Source organism: Urocitellus parryii, chromosome 9 (assembly GCF_045843805.1).
Source record: "Urocitellus parryii isolate mUroPar1 chromosome 9, mUroPar1.hap1, whole genome shotgun sequence".
Lineage (NCBI taxonomy): Eukaryota > Metazoa > Chordata > Mammalia > Rodentia > Sciuridae > Urocitellus > Urocitellus parryii.
Genome location: NC_135539.1, coordinates 116284730 through 116306486, shown reverse-complemented (window position 1 = coordinate 116306486; position 21757 = coordinate 116284730). Strand labels below are relative to the sequence as shown.

General features: G+C 48.5%; 1 protein-coding gene across 2 annotated transcripts in view; it reads left to right on the top strand.

Annotated features, from left to right (window-relative positions):
* Nav1 (neuron navigator 1) overlaps positions 1 to 21757 on the top strand; it is a 249895-nt gene that overhangs the window by 65503 nt on the left and 162635 nt on the right. For both annotated transcript variants that reach the window (XM_077802994.1, XM_026397163.2), the window contains exons 2-3: positions 9109 to 9855; positions 14274 to 14377. In XM_077802994.1, the coding sequence (XP_077659120.1) occupies positions 9140 to 9855; positions 14274 to 14377 (820 nt within the window). In that variant the 5' untranslated portion in view covers positions 9109 to 9139. The remainder of the gene's footprint in view (positions 1 to 9108; positions 9856 to 14273; positions 14378 to 21757) is intronic.

Here is a 21757-nt window from a genome sequence, read left to right as displayed (position 1 = left end):
AGGGCACTAATCCCATTCATGAAAGCGGAGCCCTCATGACCTAATCTATGCCCAAACATCCCACCTCCTAATTTTATTGCATTGAAGATTAGGTGTCAACATGTGAATTTGGAGGAACCAAACATTTAGATCATGGAAGTACATACCTTGTATGAGTGTGAGTGAGCATTGTGGGTAGTACGTCTGTGTGTGTGAGTATTACTCTGCATGTGGTATTTGTCTGAGGCAAGCAGTAGCACAAGTCACCCCTTTGCTGTGGCACCAAAGGACACAACTTTCTGTTCCTTGAGACCAGACTGGGCCTCCAACTAGAAGTGAAGCCTGAGTTGAGGACTGCATGGGAAGACTGATCAGGATTTTTTTTTTCCTGTTCTTTCTTTCTTCATGTGTGCACACGCATGTGGTGTGTGTGTGTGGATTAAACCCGGGGGTGCTTTACCACTGAGTTACATGCTCAGCCTTTTTTTTTTTAATTTAAATTTTTGCAGTGCTAGAGATAAACCCAGGGACTTGAGCTACATCCTCAGCTCTTTTTATTTTATATATATATATATATATATATATATATATATATAAGTTTATATATATATAATTTTGTTGGGGTAGGTACCAGGGATTGAACTCAGTCAGGGGCACTCGGTCATTGAGCCACATCCCCAGCTCTATTTTGTTTTTTATTTGGTGGTGCTGAGGATTGAACCCAGGGCTTTGTGCATGTGAGGCAAGCACTCTACCAACTGAGCTATATCCACAGCTCTAGAGACTGAGTTGCTTAGCACCTTGCTTTTGCTGAGGCTGGCTTTGAACTCTCGACCCTTCTGCCTCTACCTCCAAAGTCAGAGGGATTACAAGCATGCACCACCATACTTGGCCTGATCAGGATTTCAAGGGCAGAAGAAAGCATGTAGCAGATGGAATGGGGAAGCTTGTGAGGAGGCCTGTGTGGTCTAGGAGTTCCTCTGTGGCATCTGGACCTCAAGGTCATTCTATCCACTTTCTGGTCTCTGGATACATTACACCTAAGCCATCTTCCTATAGTCAGAGTGCCTCAACTTCAGAAGGGTCTCCATGAAAAGAGACCCCTCCTCTTCCTTCATGAACCCGCGCCAGGGTCTTAAACGTGCTTAGATTGGAAACTCAGCCTAATCTTTGGATTTGTTTACCCACCCCACTCCAATCTCATATAAATTGGTTGCTCCATTCATAATCAAACAAGAAAACAGAAATTTAGGTTAAAAGTGAAATATTCTGGTGACAATGTTTATGTTATTCTGACTAGAATGGTTGACAAAAAGTGCTAATGGTAAATTTGGGGGTCAAACAGAGAAAGGAGATAAATTCTGTGCTGATGACTTAATAATAACTAGCATGTATTCAGTGTCTATTATGATCAAGGCACAATCTGAAGGATTTTCCTCGAACTCACCGAATATAACAACTCCATTAGGAAGGTCTTATCATCATGTGCATGTTACAGATGAGGAAGCCCATGGAGGTCAAGTACCTTGCTCTTGACCTTAGGCAGGAAGCCCTACAAATTTGCACTGGCGAGTGGATAAGTAGGAGAGTGGGAAGATGAGGACAGGGCAAATAGAGAGCGGGTGGCCAGGTTCCAGACCTCTGTTTTGGGCTACCACTCTGTACTGTGCAAGGTCTGTGCTTCAGTGCCTGAGTTCAGAGATGCTCTAACCCTTCAACAAGAATAAGTCCACTGTCTTTCTTCTATTTTTCCTTTTTCCCTCCCCCATCTCCCCCTTTCCCCTCCTCTCTACTCCCTTCCTTCCTTCTTTCCTTCCTTCCTTCTCTCCTTCCCTCTCTCCCTCTCTTAATATAACGTACCTTTTCGTTGCTGTGGTTTAAAAGTCCTGACCTCTTGGAACCGATATCATAACTGTATTCCCCAAACGCAGTCGCGGCCCCTTTAACAGGGCCGCTGCAGGAGGAGCTGTCCTATCAGCACCACGGCCGCCGCCCCGCGCGCCCCGCCCACCCGACGCTGCCGCAGGCGCCGCTTCAAGGGCAGAAAGGGCTGTCGGCGAGCTGGCCCTGAACTTGCCACCTGAAGAGTTCTCTGGGCCTGGGAGGAACGTTCTTCCTCCCCGAGCCCCGCCTTTGGCCCCGCAGATCAGAGGGAGCTGGCACTTAGGCCCTCACCACCTTCTGAGCTGAAGTTAAATATTTATAGCCCCCAAATACTTACTGGCTCTGGGGCTTGGAGAGCATTAAGCCAGGAGACTCCATTTGTCCTGATGGGGCCTGGGGCCAGAATGAGTGGAGGCTGAAAGATCTAGAGGCTGGGCATGGAAAGGAGACTGGAGGGTGAGCAGCACAGAGGAGTGGTTACTGGTTCCCAGTGCAGCCTCTGGAGTTGGTCCATCTGGGTCTAACCTTGGCTTTGCATTTACTAGCTGTGTGATGGTGAGCAAGTTCTTTAGCTTCTTCTCTGTGCTTCAGCATCAGAGCCTCTGAGGTAGGGATGTTAATAATGGCAGCCAATCAAAGGACAGTTTAATACAGGTAGAGCGCTTCCCACGGAGCCTGGCACGCAGTTAGTCAATGCAATGAAAAAGAATTTGGTTTAAAAATAAAGCACCAGGGTGAGGAGGCGAGCAGACAGCAGGGGTGTGGACTGAAAGGAGAGGAGTGGGACAGGCTGGAAGTGTGTGTTGGGGGTGGTCTGTACACCATGCTCAGATCCTAGGATTGTTCTACTTCCTGGAGGAAACCACCAGCTTCTCCACTCAACTGCCATTCACCTGACAGTCCCATTTGATATCGGAATTTAACTCCTTTCCTTCTGAGAGCAGGGACAGCTGTTCTCCTTAACATAATTTCTGCCATTTCTTGAGCACCTTCTATTTGCCCATCTCTATGCTAAATGCCTTATTTTTATTCACTTTACTTAATATTTATGAAATCCCCATGACTAAGTTAGTGCACAGGGCTCTGAGCCCAGAAAACTTAACTTGTTAAGCCACATAGCAAGAAGTAGCAGAGCTAGAATTTGAACCTATTGATGCTACAGGTTTCTGTTCCTGGCCAGGCTAGTGGTCTTCCTCTGCTCTGCTGAAGGCTGCAGGCAGCTCATCCTCTATCCCTGGGTACATGGGATGGAGGGTTACTTGGAAAAGAAGGTCATTTGTCCTTGTGATCATAATAGCAAAAACATCTATTGGGTTCTTTACCATATTAAGCATTTCATGTTTATTTAACTGATATGTTTTTTCCAAGTAACCATACTAGGCAGGTCTTGGTCTTAGTCTCATTTTAAATATCATAAAACTCGGAAGTTCTGGAATTTTCCTGAGGTCAAACCATCAGCAAATGGTAGAGACAAGTTTTGAACCCAGGAACTCTAGCTCCAGAGTTTTACTCTCTAACCATTATAACCACACAGTGTCCCTGAGGAGCAGATTCTGTATTTTGGAACTAATGGATAGACCCAGGGGCATGGGGGAATCCTATCATCAAATGAGACAGGGTCTTGCTAAATTGTAAGGCTGGCCTTGAACTTGTGATCCTCCCACCTCAACCTCCTAGGTAGCTGGGATTCTAGGAATTCGCCGAGGTGCCTGGCTGTTTTCCTCTCCTGATGCACACTGCACATGCTGCTTGCTGTGCATGTGTTTCTTCCCCACCAGATTTCTGGATCCTTGAGAGCAGAAGTTGGGCCTCAGCCATTGTGATTGCCAGGGCACCTGGAAAAGCACCTGGCATATGGAAAGTGCCCAACCAGGGTGTGTAGTTGTTGAACAAAGGGATCCTGCCACAAATCCTTTAATAAATGGGAAGCTCTTTGTCATGTGAAGTACTAACACCTTAGTGTAATTTGCTGAGGACAAGGATCCTCACGATGAGGGAATTAAGGAATTCCTGAGACCCTCGTGTTATTCACTGAGGATAAGTGAAATTTCAGTGCTTAGGAGGAGAACATATTTGGGGGTAGGGGATCTGATAGAATCTCCCAAGTACATACATACACACACACACACACACACACATTAAATATTACCTTGCTTCCCCTTCCAGGTTCAACCCTAACCTGCCCTTGACCCTCCTTCAGACACTGCAAAGGTGTCATAAAGGATATTGGGTGTTGATATCCAAGCTCTTTGATTTGAACAGAGGCCAGTCCAGGACTTGGGGGCCGTTACAGCTAACCGTGCTCATCTCAGGAAGCCAACATTACCTTGTTCATCCTGCTTAGGACTTGAGACATTGGGGAGTAGGGATGGAGTCAGAAAGAAACTAAGTCCCAGAGCAAGCGTGTTGTCTCCCAAATCATTTGGTCCATGAATAACATAGATTGGATGCCACAGCCATCTGCCGGCATCTGTCTGCAGCCCAGGAGAAATCACCTGGGCAGAGGCTTCACCCTTGATCTCTGGGGCCACCATTGTTTACAGGTCTCAGAGCCCACCCTCCCCATGCATTCTCTTCCCTTCCTTCCCCATTCTCTCCACCCTCCACTGTCAGAGACCTGTAACCCCAGAACCTTCCTCCTAAGTCCCTAGCCCAGCCCACATGTGCCACCTGCCACCAACCAGGCGATATTAAACCTGTGCCAGGCTGGATTAGGCCCATCATTTCCTTCCCTCTCTCCATGTTACTTACAATCTCACATGGGACAACGCCCCTCCCTGTACCACCCGTACCCCCAGCACTACCCAAGGCAAACGCTATGAGAAGGGCAGGAAAAACGGGCAAGATCTGAGGTGTTGGGGAAGAAAGAAAAGAAAAAGGCCTCCTTTGGTGCTACCTGTAAACAAGATTCAGCCTCCCTACCCCTCACTTGAAACTCTATCTCTGGAAGGCCCAGACCAGCCATCCAAGCAAAGAGAGAGCCAGATACTTTTTTTTTGGGGGGGGGGGACACTTTTTTTGGTACTGGGGACTGAACCCAAGGGTACCTAACCACTGAGCCACATCCCCAGCCCTTTCTTTAATATTTTATAAGGAGATCTTGCTGAGTTGCTTAGGGCCTTTCTAAGTTGCTGAGGCTGGCTTTATTATATATAGTTGTCAATGGAACTTTATTTATATGTGGTACTGAGAATCAAACCCAGTGCCTCACACAATGCTAGGCAAGTGCTCTACCACTGAGCCACAACCCCAACCCTGAGGTTGGCTTTGAACTTGCAATCTTGTCTCCGCCTCCCAAGCTGCTGGCATCACAGGCTTGCACCACTGTGCCCAGCTTGGACACATTTTTGTGTGCCCAGAGGATCCATCCAAGAACCTGGGCATCCTGCCTATCTGCATTCAAATCACACAGCTCTCCCACTTTCCATCCTTGTGCATCCTTGGGCAACTCACAAAAATCTCAGCATCATGTTCCTTACCTGTGAAACAGAGATAATAAAACTCACCATCTCAGGTTGTTGTAAAAAACTAAAAATAATGTCTCAACAAAGGAGCCTGTTCCCCGGGCCTAGGGCTCAGTGTCCTCAGAGATGCCCTTAAAGACGCTGAGTACCTTTGTGTTCCCACTCTGAAAATATACCTGGAACAGTCATTGTGACCCCTTTACCACCATGCCAGAAGGACTCACCCCATCTGGGGAGCCCTCTACCACCCCAAACCAGATCTGATTCTCCCAGGCTTTACCTGGGACAGTGGTTTTCACTTTCTATATGCATCCTAGCCCCATCCCCCTAGGGGCTGTTATCCAGGGAAGATGAGAGAGCAGGGCCCCAATTGCAGTGGAAAGGGAGGTTGGGGCTCCTGGGACCTACCACAGAAATGTTTTACAATCCTCCCCCATTGAGCTTTTGAAAAAATGATGATCCAGTAAGAGCAGCGATGGTGTGTGATCCATTAGCGAATGAGGTAGGCGCAGCCTTCGGCCTTTTGGCTCTCTTAGCTGAAAATCTAGTCAGTCCTAGGCAGAGAGCCTGGGGAGGTCTGAGCCACGGGAGTCCAGGCCTGTCCCTGCAGAGCGTGGAACTGGGGATGCATGGAGGACAAGTTAGGTGAGTCGGGCTCCTGGGAGTTTGGTTCCTTGGCAATAAAAGCCAAGTTGGGGAGTAGCTCCCAAAAGAGTCTCAGGCAGAGCCAAGATGCTGTTCTTCCAGAAGGAGTGTTTAATTGGATTTGGAACCCATGCTGGGACTTGGTGGGGCTTGGGGCTGAAGGCAGAAGCAGAAGTGGGTCAGGCATGATGGCACACCGATGGTACACCCCTGTAATCCCAGCAACTCAGGAGATTGAGGCAGAAGGATCCCAAGTTCAAGGCCAGCCTTGGTAATTTAGTGAGACCTGTGTGAAAATTAAAAATAAAGGACTGGTAATATAGCTCCAGTATCAAAAAAAAAAAATTATAAGAAATGGGCCACATGGCACCTTATTGGAGAGGGGACCGAATCTGGGAATGCTAACATCTCAGAGATGATGCGACAGGTCAGTGTTCTAAGACCCTTCTTTTAGGAATTCATATGATTGTCTCTGCTGGGCAGTGCATAGCCCAGCTCTGCTGAAAGCCAAGGTCAGCTCGGACTCACATGAACATCTGAATACGTCTGCATGTATGTTTCTGGTCCTGCTCAGCATCTTCACAGATGCACAAAGCTGACTGCTAAGGGGTCATTGGATAGAAGGAGGAAGACAAAGTAAATCCACTGTCACCTCTACTGGGGAAGAATTCAGACTACAGGTCCATAAGCTAAAGCATGGTGTTTTCTTCTTATCTTAAAGACTTCCGGTCTCTGCCTGTCTGCAGTTTCTAGATACCATCCTGCCCTCATTTTACATAACGGTCACAAAGAGGTTAAATAATTTTCCAAATTCTCACAGCTTCAGGTGGTAACTGCTTGACCTCCTCTGAGATCTCCTTATGAAAGTACTTCTCGGTCCCCATCATTGGGCCCTTCTTGGTTATGCTGGGGCTGGGAACAAGGCAGGATGCCTACATGGGAGACTGGGAAGACAGCGGGTGACTCAAAGCATCCCTTCAGTCTGGTGGGTGGTCGGGGAGCAGCATGGATAGATGGGGAGGAAGTAGAAGTCAGGCAAGCCCTGGACATAGTCCTCCAGGTCTAGGCAATGGGCAGCCATTGGAGAGACAGAAGTGAGCTGCTCGTGGTTCCTGAACACCCATGCCTTTGCCACCCTCCTCTGCTGGAGGAGGCAAGGGCTGCTTTACCTCATCCAGTAATGGCATCAAGTCATTAAAGTACAAATTGGAGGAATGGAGGAGGGAGGTCACAGCACTTCTTTCTTGTGGAGATTATTTCACCTTTGTATAGAGCCATCCTAGAAGCTCCAACTCTCCCAGGGGTTCTATAAATCCATCAATGTTCAAGACTCTGCATTGACTGCTTACGGTTTAGCCTGTAGCTGGTCCCAGCGCGCAGGGTCAAAGGTAAGGGAAAGGTCAGCAACAGCCATAAACAATCCCATGCTGTTGGTGACAGCTTCATCTACAATATGAGAGAGAAAGTCCCACTGGGCTGAGGTGGACGGCTGTGCTTTGGTGGTCTCTTTAATGTCTAGATGTCCTTCCTCTCCATCTTCACTTAATAAGGAGTTTACCCTGCAAGAGGCAAATTGAATATTTTCATTGCATGTAAATCTTTGCCCACATCTTTAATCATTTTCCTAGGATAAATTTCTAGATCTGGCATTGATCCCACAGCAGTGTGTGAGGGCCCAGACTCTTATCAACACTCAATATTATACTTTCCTTTCTGTAAGACAGTAAATCTGATAGCAACAAATAATAACCTATTTAATTTCCATTTCTTAAATTTCTAATGGAACCCTTTGTCTTTGTATTGTTCTGGCCAATTATGTTTACTAGTTCATGAGTTTCTGGGTGTCCTTTGCTATATTCATTAGAGTGTTTGCTTCTTAAAATTGATTTAGTAATATTCCCCATCTGTAAAGGTCTGAACTCCTGGTTCTTCGTACCTGTTTCAAATATTTTTATGGTTTTCTAATACTTTAAACCTCTTTAAAGGGGTTTCTTTTTTGTCCATACAGAAGTTTTCATTTTTATGTACTCAAAAATCTATCAGTATTTTCCTTTATGGTTTCTGTCTTTGATGTGGTGCTTAGAAAGGGCTTGTCCATAACAAAATTATGGAAATATTCACGCATGTGTTCTGAAAACTCTTTTATAGCTTCATTTTTTACATTTGACTCTTCAATCTGTCTGGAAACGATTGCATGTGTCTTTGTGAACTGCTGCAAAAACCTTTTAAATGAGTGTGAGTCATTCATTAATTAATATGACAGGATGGGGGAAATTAGCAGAGGGGAAGGGGTTGAGATCTGGGAGAGAGACGGAATAATTAATGGATCAAGGTTTGGAAGAGAAGGGATCTAGTGCCGTTGGTAGAAGGTATTTAGAGGGAACTTTCACAAAACAAAAGTGGGACAGTCTCTGAGACTAGACCAAGGGGACAGGAGGCAGCAGAAGTATTTTGCCAGGGCAGGAGTTCAACAGGGAATGGGTAGAGTTGAAGACTGTGAACAGGGTACCCAAATCCCCACTGACTGTGGGACAGGGGACAGCAGGGTGGAGCCAGGAGAGATGGCCTTGATGAGGAGGACCAGAGAATGGTAGGAGCCAGGTGGCAGGAGCCTCAAGGAGAGATTTACCAGTTACAGGTTTATGATGGGGAACCGTGAGACTGGCTGTTGTAGCTCTGAGCCCAGTGTCATGTGGAAGAAGACCTCGTTCCACTGGAGAGACGTTGCAGGGGAGAGCCAGGGACCAGCTAGGTGTGAGTAGAAGGAACAGACCAAGAAATGGCTGAGGGCATGAGGGAGCTTGTTTACTGTGGACAGGGCTTTCTAGATTCAGGGTACCATGAAAGATCTGAGAGGGAGGGGGCTGTGGGAAAGATATTCTGTCCCCAGTCCTTGGGAGGAAGTCAAGGAAAGTTAAACAAAGCCCATTTGTAGAGTGCATAGCAGTTCGCAAAGCACTTTCACATGTGAGTTTGCATGAGTGCTTTGCAACAACAGTCCTTTGGAGCAGAGAGGTTCAGGGATGTGGCCTGGTCAGGATATGAATCCAGCAGTCTCCATGCTCAAGCTTCTGTCCCTGGGGGTAGGTGGTGCTTGGGCCAGGACCTAATGATCTTCTCTCCCCTCTCCCCACAGGACAGTAGTCCACCCTGAAGCTTCGCTGACCATGAATGGGATGGCCAACGTGAATTCTGCCAGCCGCCCGCACTATGCCTCTTCCATTCCTGTGCCTCGAGCGTCTTCCCAGACCAGGATCCATACACCCGGTGCCTCTCCCCAGCTGCGGCCCCGCCAGGCTGGCCTGGCCCTGAGCCCCCAACGAGCAGCCTCTCCAAGACTGGGCAAGGCTGCAGGTCCTTCCAGAAACTCCTCCCCCAAGGTCTCCCGGGGCAGAGGCACCCCCAGGGCTGCTGGGGCAGCGAAGGAATCAGCAGAGGATGGAGAAAGCCTCCCCAGCTCTCCCTGGAGCAGTCCCAGGGTAACCCCCAAAGCAGCCTTCTCCAGCCAGGCAGGGTCCAGAAGAGTCAGAGAGGCTCAAGGCACCCATGGGAAGAAGAAGGCCCAGGAAGGGATTCCAACCCGCCAGACCCGGGGCAGGAGCCCGTCCCGGACAAGCTGTCATGGAGAAACCCACATACCAGGGACTTCTGAAGGTCGAAAGCCTCCTAGCTGCCCAGGAAAAGATCAAAGAGACATAAACTACAAAACTTCTGGGATCCTCAGGTCTTTGGAGCCCGACGACAGAGCATCTTCAGGGGCTTCCTCTCCAGTCTGCAGTCCCATGCAGAGCAAGCGCCCCTCCCCGACCCCAGCCATTAGCTTCTCCTCCGTCCATCAGCAGAGCCAGCCGGTCACAGCCACCGTGGCCCCCTTCCAGTACAGGTGAGCTGGGGGAAGAGGCAGGGAAGGAAGGAGGGAAGAAAGGTGCGGGGACCCAGGGACAAGGCCAAAGAGGAGAGGGGCTTTGACGACCAGTGATTGGTGGAGACCAGAGGGCCCCAGCGTATAGGCAGGTGGAGGCCTAAAAACCTGGGGGTTTGGCAAGGTAAGATGAATGGAGAACACAAAAGGGGACCCTAATCCAAGCTCTGGTCTTTCTGAACTCTGAGGACTCTACAACAGAGACTGATAAGAAGGATACCCCTAAAATGTTCCCTTCTCCTGCTGTCTGGGAAATGAAACAATATATCAGGGTATTGTGGATACCTGGGCAGCTAGACCCATACTCAGGTGGGTGGTAGGTGGGTTAGCCTGGCCTGACTCATAGAGGACACTTGCCCACTACACATAAGACAAGTCACATTGTCTTGGGCACTGTGCTTCCAGTTCAGGGTGAGTAAAACTCTGCGTTGATCTCATAATATCTTCTGTTTATAGGTCTCTCTTCCTCTCTCACTTGCTTCTTGGCTCCACTGATTACATTGTCCTGTGTACACCTGTATGCGCATGGTGTATCGGCAGTCAGTAATGCTTCTCAAATAGATAAAAACTAAGTGTTGTCACCACTGGTAGTGATGGTGGCTGACCAGTATTTACAACAATGTGGTCAGTAAGTCAGTATCTCTAACCTTCTTCATGAGTTAAGTGAATAGAAAAACAGTCAACTGTGATTTTTATTTATTTTTTGATACTGGTGCTTTACAACTGAGCTACATCCCCAGTTCGTTCCCTGCCCCCCTCCGCCTCTCTTCATTTTGATACAGGGTCCAGCTAAGTTGCTGAGGCTGGCCTCAAACTTGCCATCCTCTGCCTCAGCCTCCCAATTGCTAGAATTACAGGCATGTGTCACTGTACTCAGCTTAACTTTTTGCTTATTGATTTTGGTGTTACTAGGGTGTCACAAGGCTTTGTGCATACCAGGCAAGAACTCCGCCACTGAGCTACATCCCTAGCCCCCAACTATGATTTTAAAATAAAAAAAAACTCTTTACTAAAATAACTACATTAAATAAACTAAATTTTAATTACTCTTTATTATACAGTTTAGAAATGCCCAAATGCAAACTAAGTACCTTCATGACTAAACTTGCTTCCTATGTTTTTTTTTTCTTCCTATGCTAATGTAAGGAGTGCTCTCATTTATATTTTGGATATAGAAAAGCTTGTACATCGTTCCCTAGATACTGGAGAGTCTGAGGCATCAGCATGGTTGGGAGTGGGGGCAGAGAACCACTAGGCACTTCAGCCTTCAGTAGAAGCCAACTCGCATGCCTTGATCTCTGAAAAGTCAAGTTCAGTTTTTCGTACCTTCCAGTAAAAGTGACTTGGGGTCCTGTACAAGGAAGTGAATAGTCCCAGTCTGTTCTGCATGGGCTCAGGCCTCTTTTAGAGTGCTATGTTCAGTTACGAACACCACATTTTACAAAGACATTGACGCACGAAAAACACATTTAGAGAAAGACTGGCAGGTTAGTGAAGGATCCAAAAAAGGTGTTATGAGGGTGATTAAAAGAACTGAAGAGGTTTGTTTTGGAAAGGGAAGGCTTAGGAGGGCTCGAGAACTGTTCTCAAATATTTGAGAGCTGTCATATCGCAAGATAAATTAGATTTACTTGGTGCAGCTCCAAAGGACTGACTCAGCGTCATGGTGGGGAGACATTCGTTCGAAACAGATTTGAGGCTCCATAGAAAGAACTTTCCAGCAACTGGAGGGGAGTACAATTTGACTGTAAGGCGTGAACTCCCTGCAGGGATTCCAGCTGATTCTGTGGCCAAAGGGAGTTCTTCTCCGGCAATCCCTGGCTCTCAAATCATCCCTTCGGCCTGACTGTACTGTCCATGAAGTGCAAAAATGTCCCTTTCTTTAAGGAACAACTTACTTCTGTCCCTTGTGACTTTTTTGATTCAGATTCTGAAGCTGAAGCGAAAATTCAAGAAACTCAAGAAATGCAGGACAGACCTTCTTCTTCTCCTTCTCCTTCTTCTTTCTCCTCCTCCTCCTCCTCCTCCCAGGGTCCCAGGCATGTTAGGCAAGCGCCCCTAGCCCTGACCTTCCTTTGACAGGCATTTTTTCTCAGTTTAATATTTCTCTGATGACTCTTTGACTTTCCTCTCCTGATTCCCTTCATTTTGAATTCATTCTCTGGGAAAAAGTGTCGAGGTATTAAATTGTTTCAGATTTTTACATTATCCACTCGACAAGTCCCATGGTATATTTAGAATCTGGCATTTTCTGAAGAGGTCAGAATATTTCCCTCTGAACATTTCAGTGTAACTTAAACAGAACCGTGTTGCCTTCATTCCGCAAACATTCATTGTATGTTTGCATTTTAAACAGAAATGGAAATACATCACATCTTCCCAAGAGGGGTTTTCTTTGCCACTCTCCTGCCCCAGACTCTTCCCATTTCACGCCATGGGTTCGGGTTAGAGGGTCATGGCTCAGGCAAGAGTGAGATTAGGATCAGAGGTACCTGAGACAGTGAAGGAAAGATGGGCTGGGCCCAGCACACCCTGCAGGACTGAGAGCCTCTGCCACAGGCAGCTCTGCTGGGAGCCTGGCTGGGCCACCCCTCCAAGCTTCGTAGCCAAGGGAGTGCCATCTGCTCCTGAGCATCCACAGACAGCCTGTTTTCATGGAAATTTGCCCCTGTCCCCAGCTCTTTGGCCTTTTTCAAAGCCCCACGTGAATACAGAAGCAGAGATTCCTGGGCTCCCTTCCCCATCTTTAGCCTGGTTGAGTCTGACCTGCTTCTCCAGGGGTCGAATCTCTGCCCATCCTCCCAACAAGCTCTTTTTGAAGATCTGGGCATGATCTTCTCAGTGAAGCTGATCTCTGTGTGCACCACCTCCTCTCAACACCCCCCTCCCTGGACAGGAGGAAGGGGAATGCCCCTGAGGCCACCCTCTGGTCTCACCTGATTCTGTCACATCTCTCACCTCCTTTCCCTTCAAACTTCTGGAAAAAAGGCTATGGCAGCTTCTCCACGGCCGTTACATTCTTCCACTTACCAAGGATTTTCTTTCCCTGACAGTTCACTCTGATACGTGATAGAGAATTCCCTTTCCCTGGTAGAATGTTCTATATTACTTTCTCACCAATATGATGCATTTCTTAGTTCAAAAACCCAAGTTCATAAGTCCACAGTAATCTCTTCCAATAAACTAATCAACTCCAGTTTTTCTTTATCCCCTTGGTAATTTGTGTACCTGGGCAAACTGATGTTCTCATCATGCCAAGCACTCTCAAAAGCCAGGATGAGGTATCCTGCTTTCTCTGAGTTCACCCCATCCTACCTGATCCCCAGCACCCATCCAAGGGGCCTGCAGACACAGGAGAGCATCACGCTGCCTTGAAAGGCTTGGAGAAAGCCAAGTAGTAGCCACAGACACTTCAAGCAACTCCAGATTGTCCTACTGGTCTGGGCCTTGAAGGTCATCCCTTCACCTTGTGATGGAAGCCAGATCCAGAGAGAAAAGATTCCTTCCAGGTTGCACAGTTGAATCCATGACAGAGCTGGCCCCAGAGTCCCAGTCATCTAGGTGTTGAAAAAAGTAAAACCTGAAGAAAGACAAATCTCAGCAGCATCAGAGACTCCCAGGGTCCCCTGGCCCAGCCTGTCAGTTTCTCCTCCTGCCTGTAGTCCTCCCCTCCCCCTCCTGCCAAGCTGCCAAAGGGTCCATTTAGCTGGCGACAGCGGGCGGATGGTGGGCGGGCCAGCTCCAAGAGCCCAGAGTAATTGCCTGTAATGAAAGCTCCCACAGCCTTTGTTCCTGGGAGCGATTGTACGGTTGGGGTTGTGCTCAGAGGTCTCTGTGTGCTTGGGAGCTGATGCCCAGAGACCTCACCCTTCCTTTCTGTTGCCACGACTGGCCCAGCATGGACTTGGCCTCCCAGGAGTCACTGTGACCCAGGTTGAGCCTACCCCTCCTTCTTTCCTGACCTCCCCATGCCTGGATGGTGAGCGAGCCCACAGAGACTGGCACATCCCCTGAGCATGCACACAGCTGTATGCATGCACATCCTGAGGGCAAAGACAATGGCAAAAGAAAGGAACCAAGGCCTGGAGTTGCAGGGAACTCTTTTGCCCTGTGGTGAACCACGTTCCTGGGACTGGGTAGAACACTAAAAGGCTACTAGCATTGGACATCTCAGAGTCTGATTCCTGCTGGCCCAGCTTTGCACAGATGCCTGTCACCTGCTAGAGGCTGTGCCCGTGCACATACCCTTCAGAGAGGCCCAGCTGGCCCAGAAGGGTTCAAAGCACTAGCAAAGGGAAAGAACCAAGCTCAAAGGAAGATTTCTTTGTCCATAGAGGGGTTTTGAGGCCATGCATGAACTATGCTTCTTGGTCCCACAGGTTACAGACAGACCAGGAGCCTGGTCCCCTCCCCCAAAGCAGCTGGGCCCTCGATGGCTACTCCAGTCCCCCCAGCAGGACTGAGGACAGCTTCTCCTGTATGGGTAAGTGCTCTGGGGAAAAGACTTCCTCCTGGGCTGGGGGCCACTGGTCTAGAACTCTCCTCATTGCCCACATGGAAGAAGTGACCTGGGCCAAATGAGTCTATCACTTAACAATGTGACAACAGCTTGTGAACCACATGCACTTGGAGTTTTTACCACACATGACTAAACTTGGGCTTGGTCCATCCAATCCAGGAGAACGTCAGGGTCAGGATAGAGGAGTGGCATAGGGGTGGTGTGGGATGCTCGGGTTGTGGCGGTCACTGTGTGTGCCTGGTTTGAGGTCATAACAAAACAGTAACAAGCTGGGAGAGTGGGATCCAGGTTCTGGGTGAAGCCAAGATTAAAAGTGGAAGTGCGGGAGCCAGGGAGGGAGTCCAGAGCCACTTGGCTAGCTGTCTGATACCCTCTTCCTCTCAGGACCATTGTCTCCCACCCGTTCCCTTCCCAGTGTCATCCTGTACTTACAACATCTCACCTGGTGCACATTATTTATAACAACCTCCAGAACCTGAGATTGACAAGACCTTTGAAACTCAAATACTGTGACATTCCTTAAGGACAGAGACCTTGCTTGGTCTAGGTGCATCCTCAGGTCCACAGAGTCTCTGAATGAATGAATTGATTAATTAATGACAAGAGATGAGTGAGCTCTTTGTGTACCTATAGCTTGCGTCATGAGCAGGTCAGATTCTACACTTTCAGCAGTGTTTAGGGGTATTTGTTGATTTTCTTGCAGCATTAGAAAATATATATATCTAGAATCTGGCAATGATGCACACAAGGGGCACTTAAGACTGCTCACTGTGGGGAACAGCTCTGCCCTTTAGTTTCTCAGACAAAGGAAAACTTGTTCCAGAAAAGTAATAAACTTGACTTTGGAAGATCTAAGATTGTCCAGAGGGTTTGTTTTACAGTTTCACTGCAGTACCCTTTTCAAGGGGGCAAAGCTAAGGCTTAGAACACAGCTTACCCTGGCGTCATTTGACAGCAATGGCATTGCCATCCTTGTTATCTCTGTGCCCTGCTAGGCAGGTGGTCAGGTGTCTCCTTAGCCTGTGAGCCATCTTTGGAGAGGATGACAGCAGTGATATTGGAGCCACTTGGACCCTGAAAACAGCAGCCACATTCACTCCTCCCTGGCAAGTCCTGTGAAGGAAGGCCCTGGGGTGGGGCCTGGGTAGTTAAAGGATGATCCATCTCCTGACACAATAAGCACACACGCAGGGGGATCAGGGCATGGCAGGGGACAAAAGGAAACCAAATTTCACTGGCACTAACAAACCATCAGAATTAGAATGTGGTAACCAGGAAACTATGTGGAGCTCTATTTTTACATTTGCAGTTTTGTTAGTGTAATGGCTTCCATGTGTGTGTGTGCCACATTGTTAGTCTAATGATCTCCATTCTCCTAACCAGGCACTTGTTCCTAATTATTATCCCATGAGCTGATGAGAGGACTTTTGCTTTTAAACATCTGTGGTGGACTGGCACTAGGAATCCCCCAGGCTTCTCAGCTGGAAGCCCACCCTCGCCAGCTAGCCCTGAAAGTGGCTGATAGATCACAGGTTGGGTGCTCTGCGGGGCATTGAGCCAGGGCATGTTGGAGGTGAACTTCACACAGAACAGTGAGGAGCACCCGCTTCCTCCAAGGCTCCTAGGGAAGGGGAGCAAGGTTCACAGCGCTGTCTCTGCTCTGGTGCTTGCTGGTTGTCATGGTGATCCATCTTTACTAAGGACACACTGAGCTCTTTGATGGGCTGGATGGGGAGAGCGATGTAGGATTTGCCTTCTTTGTGGGGGAGCCCCCACTCCTCTGAACTTGAAGAAAACAAAGATGTGGGGAAGAGAAGGGACAACTGAAGGGCTCTGTTTTATGGCTTGCTCTCCCACTCCCAAACTCACTCAGGACATCACATGATACGACATGACATGACCCATTCATTCATGCATTCTTTTATTTAATCAGCAAACCATCAGTGATTGTCTTGTACCAAAACCTGTGTTTGACACTGAAGTAAAAGGTGAAAAAGATTTTGACCTGCCTTTAAGGAGTTCACAGTACAGGGATTCACTCCAGTTAGACTCACCTGGAGAATTCCTTGGCTTCCCACCCAGTGGCCCACCCAGTGGCCCTTACAGGTTGACCAGGCAGCCAATCAGTCCTACCTCCCTCACTGGGCCCTGAAGCACGAGGAGGTTCTAGGATTTTTCTCTTCTTCTTCTGGAAGGAGAACTGGGTGCCTTAGAGAGTATTATATTACATAATTTTATCACTTAAAGAACCCCTCGCAGTTATTTCAGTTATTGATCATGTCATTTCCATACCAATCTACAGACAACAGGAAGCAGAGGGCTTTTCTTGAAGCTCAAATATTCCACTCCCTGTCCATGAACTTATCCGTGCTGGTGCATGTATAAGTGGTCAGTGATGCTCATGTCCTCTGTCAGCCTGTTTTTGCTGGGCAGCTGAGAAGGAGCAACCAGTCTTTCTCTGCTCTCTTCCCAATATGGTCCTCTCTGGCCTCTAGGCTCACTGCATGGGGGAGAGTCTCTGAGGGGATCAGGGGAAGGCCACAGAGCTTTCTCCACCTTGTACCACTTTCTTATTGTGCCAGGAGTCCAACTAAGGCTTACAGTCTCTATATAGCAGGAACGGGATCTCCCAGGCTGACTTGCCTCCAAGCTGAGGTGCTGGGACTGGCCTTCCTAGGTCCCAAGGGCTGTCCACAATCATCTGTTCCTTCTGCCTCTGCCCTGGGGCCTCTGCCCTGGGGCAGGTGTGTAAGAATCCAACCCACAGGTGTTTGTACATGTGCTCTGACCCTCCCCTCCGCCGTCTGGCTCTGATGGTTCCATCTGCTCATGGCCAGTGCCAGGCAGTGCACCGGCCACCATCAGATCTTAATTTGGACAGCCCAGGGAAGCCAGGGCTGGCGCTGCCACGTGCCCACATGTGTGAGTCTGTGTGCAGGAGGACTGGGAAAGGTCGCCCTGGGGTTTACACAGATTCCTTAATTACTTCCACTTTGTGGCATGTTTGAATGAGCGCTAAGTGGACACATAATGAAGGGATCTTTTCTCGTCGTAACATGTGTCACCGAGGAAGAAGCCAGTGCCTCCGCTTGCCCCTTCTAGCACAGGGGGTGATATATATAGAATGGGAGGGGCAGAGCGGAGTTGGGCCTCAGCCTGGGGTTGTTTTACTTTTCTTCTTCTCTTTTCCCTTGTTAAGCTGACTTCATCTTTAAGCCACAATTAAGTTGTTCATGTTCTGTGGATTTGGGAGCACGGATAGAGTGCTTATTCCAAGAAAACTTGCACATCTGGTGTGCCCTCGGCCAGGGCAAGAGCAGGCTCTCTGGGAGAAGAGTTTGTTGTGGCTTCTAGGCAGGCTGCAGCTCGGAGGTGTTTGGGGGAGTTTCAGGCCAAATCTAAGTATCGCAGAACGACAAAGGACTTGGAATCCAAGGACATAGGAAGTCACAGCTCTTACAAATTCTATACATCACTCAAATTTGGCCTCATTTTCTATGGGGAAAGATGATACTCAGAAGAAGTGTCCTCCTCAAGATTGATGTCGAGCTAAAAGCAGGTGAATTGAAAACAGGACCACTCACTCCCTTTTGACTCCCCAAACGCTGAAATCACCAAATAGTAATATTGACGACCATTTACTGAACACGTACTATGTGCTCAGTACTATGTATAAGACAAACTGCTAGGTGCTTTATACAAATGCCTTATGCAACCCTTTGAAGGTGGTATTTCTGTTATAGATGAGGAAACTCGGGCTCTGAGAGGCTATGAAACTTGTCTGAGGACAGACAGCTCGGGGTTATGCCAGGATCTGAGCCCAGCCTGTCTGAAGGTCATGTTCTCTCCTCCTCCCCTGCCTTCCCATCTGCCACCAGTACTCACTGTGGTAATTACACACTGTCCAAGCTCAACTCCGTCTCCCTAAACCACTGCCAAGTGGTTGGGAAGGAAATGGGGTCAGTGAGCCACAGTCCCTGCTGACATCTCCCTCAACCTGAGTAAGCCCCAGGATGTCACTGGCATTTCTGTCACTCCCAACCTGTGTCATTTCATGCTGAGTTCACACTGCTGCAGTTCCCTTCCCTCTGGGGACTTCCTAGCCAAGACAAGCCTGATGTCCCAGCCATCCGTGGAGAGAGGACATGCAGACAATTGACTAGGAAACAGAACAAGTTCAGGGACACTGACATTAGCCAAGATCTTAGGGCTTGAGCTGCTCAGTGCCACTGTGGGGCAGAGGAGGCTGTGAGTGTGGGGGTCTCTGAAGACCCTTTTTGGGTAAACAGAGCAAATAGGCTTCTAGGAATTTGGATGGGATGTCATAATAATACTGGTAGTAGTAGCTGACACTTAATTGTGGTTTTCTGTGAGCCCGGGCATTGGTCCTACCGTTAATTCTTCTAACAACTATCTAAGGGCTGGAACCTAATTTCCCAACTGCACTGCAGCTGCCTCACAAGCTAGCTGTGCAGTGTTGGAAAAGTTGCTTAATCTCTCTGTGCCTGTTTCCTTGGTTGTAATTGGAGTTGATAATTGGACCTTTCTGTAAAGGTTTTGTGGAAATTAAATGCATTAATATAGGTCAATTTCTTAGAAGACAGTCCGATGCACAGTAGTGTTTAATACATGTTCAGCATTATTTGTGATTGAGGAAAGTGCTATTATTACTTTACAGATGAGAAAACTGACAGAGGGGTTAAGTGACTTGCCCAAGGTGGTCCAGCCAGGATTTGATCCCAGGCAGCCAGTCTTCAGAAGTCATGCCCTTCACCATTTATGCATGACCTCACTGGAGGAGAAGAGCCACAAATCCAGGGCTGCCCCATGGAGGCCGGGAGAGGCAGCGAGTGGAATGACCAGCATGACAGAGCCTGGCTCTGAGAGGGGGGAAGAAGGAGACCAGAGAAGCAAGGTCATCTGAGGTTCCCTGTTGGAGGGGTTTGAAATAGAAATGGGAGGGATCTGGATTGTGTTGCTGTGGAGGAGGGAGGGAGAGGGAGAAGATGGAGTGACTTCTCATGACAGCATTTGGCTGGGAATGTGATTTATCTCCAGACAGCAAATTGGATCCAATAGGAGCCATTTTAGTGGAGCATCAAGAATAATGGAGGCCAGACAGCCTGGAGCCCCCTTCCCCATGACTCTCCTGGTCCTCCCCAGACTGATCCTATTCCGGAAGGTGTGAGAGTGGTTCTATATGGTGTATGCAACTCTGAGTGATTGAAGTAGGATACATGGGGTTGGCAAGGCCTGACTTCCCTGTTTCCTGCTGCACTGGAAAACCAGGGCCTCTGCACGGCTCAACTCCAGAGGGATTCATATTCACTTGCTGATTTTTATTAAGCACTTACTATGTGCCAGGTGCTATTCTAGAAGCATGGGATACATCCAGGGACCAAATAGGTAAAGGACTCTGCCCTGGTGGGATATATGATACTGTCTGGATCCATGCAGCCTGTGCAGCTATACTTGACCTATAGTGACCCTGGAGAAGCCTTCGATCCTGGAACATGCCTCCCACCCTGGAGAATGAGAGCAGAGCTCTGTCCTCATGACACTCCTGGAGACTATAAGTCACGGCAATCTAGGGCCAGCTGCCTTCTCCCAGAGTACTCTGTACTGGGAAAGATGTGCAGATGGAGAAGGTGATGAACTTCCCCCTATGGTTCTCCTACAGAATTGTCCCTTGTACCCAGTACCCATCTGTCCTGGATTTGACTTCTTCTTGGCAAGTTTTTAGAGATGAAGCTCTCCAACCCAAGAAGCACTGCTTCAGTTAGTCCTTCCTAGGAAATCCCAACCTCGTGTTTAGTCCTCATGTGCCTGTGGGCCATGGAAGGACCCTGAGGGTAAGGATGGTTATAGAGAGTGGCCTGGCTAATAGGAATCTCCCCAACTAGACTACCCTGGGGTGGTCATCCAGGGAATTATTTGTCAGATTTCCACCACTGGGGCTCCCCCCTTCTGTGGCCAACCCAAGGACTCCCACCTCAATGGCAGCCTGAACACTTGGTTCCTCAGGCCTTTGCCCCAAGCCTGGGCAAAGATTGGCCAGCCCTTCTCCTGGCCTCTGAAATAGGATCTTTCTGGGAGGCCCCAGGCAGATGGAGAGCCTGCAGGAGCTGTGTCAAGGATGCTGGCTCTGAAGCCACTCTTGTCCAAAGTTGCAGCCTTCCCTCCAGAGCTGGCCCTAGTGGTAAGAGGATCGGGGCCCTGCTGAGAGTCCCCCCAGGCTGCCCAGTAGGGTTACATGGAAGGAGCTCTGGGGAGGCAGGAGAAGATTGAGATGATGCAGACACAGAACCAGAGAGCGTGTTCTGAGAGCTGCTGCCAGGCATAGTGTTCCTCCGTTAAGGTCCTTAAGAGTAAAAACCCTGCCTGCCTGTGCACGGCTCCCAGTAGTGGGACTTTCAGGGCTTGAGAGGGAGCCAATCATTGAAGATCAGGTTGCAGGAAGGGTCTGCAAGCTTGGGATCATCTACCCCAGAGCAGGAGAAGCCCTGGGGGAGGGGAGAGCACAGAACTGCCTAGGGGTCTCTTCACTCAGGGAAGTCATTCCCCCTCCACAGAGAATGGGAGAAGGAAATGAGAGTGTTCTGGGGTATGAGTGATTGAGATCAGACAGCTAAAAGAACTTCCGAATCAGAGAGCTCAGCCCCAGTGGAAGTGGAGGGAGAGAGCAGCCTAGTCCACACTGAGATTGGCCCAGTCCAGGGGTGGGATCTGACCCCATGAGCTCATCACATCCTTCCTGCTGAAGAATCCCTTTGCACAGAGGTAGGAGGCAAGCTCCCAGTGAGGAAATCAGGCAAAGTTCTCCTCATGGCACTGATACTCCCACCCACCATGCCAATGAGTATTCTTAGCATTTGCAGAGCCATTTTTATATGCCAAGTAATTGCCAGTGATTATTCTATTAAAATTCATTGAAATATGAATCCATGGCATACCTCTGTGAAGTTTAATGCCTCATTGAAAAACCCAGCAAAAACTCTAATAAAGCACAGAGGTACCAACGGGGCACGTGAGTACTTCCACAAAATGAGAGTTTTTTGGTGGAGAAACAAATTTTTCAGGGCAGTAAGAAGGCCAGGTTTCTCTAAAGAGCTGTCCCTTCTGCTTCTAGTGAAGTTGGGCAAAAAGTTCCTATTTACTCTCACAGTTGTCTTTATCTTTTTGGAGTCAAGAACCTCTCGAAGCCAGGCACGGTGGCATACACCTGTAATCCCAGCAGCTCGGGAGGCTGAGGCAGAAGGATCACAAGTTCAAAGCCAGCCTTGGCATCTTAGCGAAGCCCTCAGCAACTCAGCAAGACCCTTGTCTTTAAATGAAATATAAAAA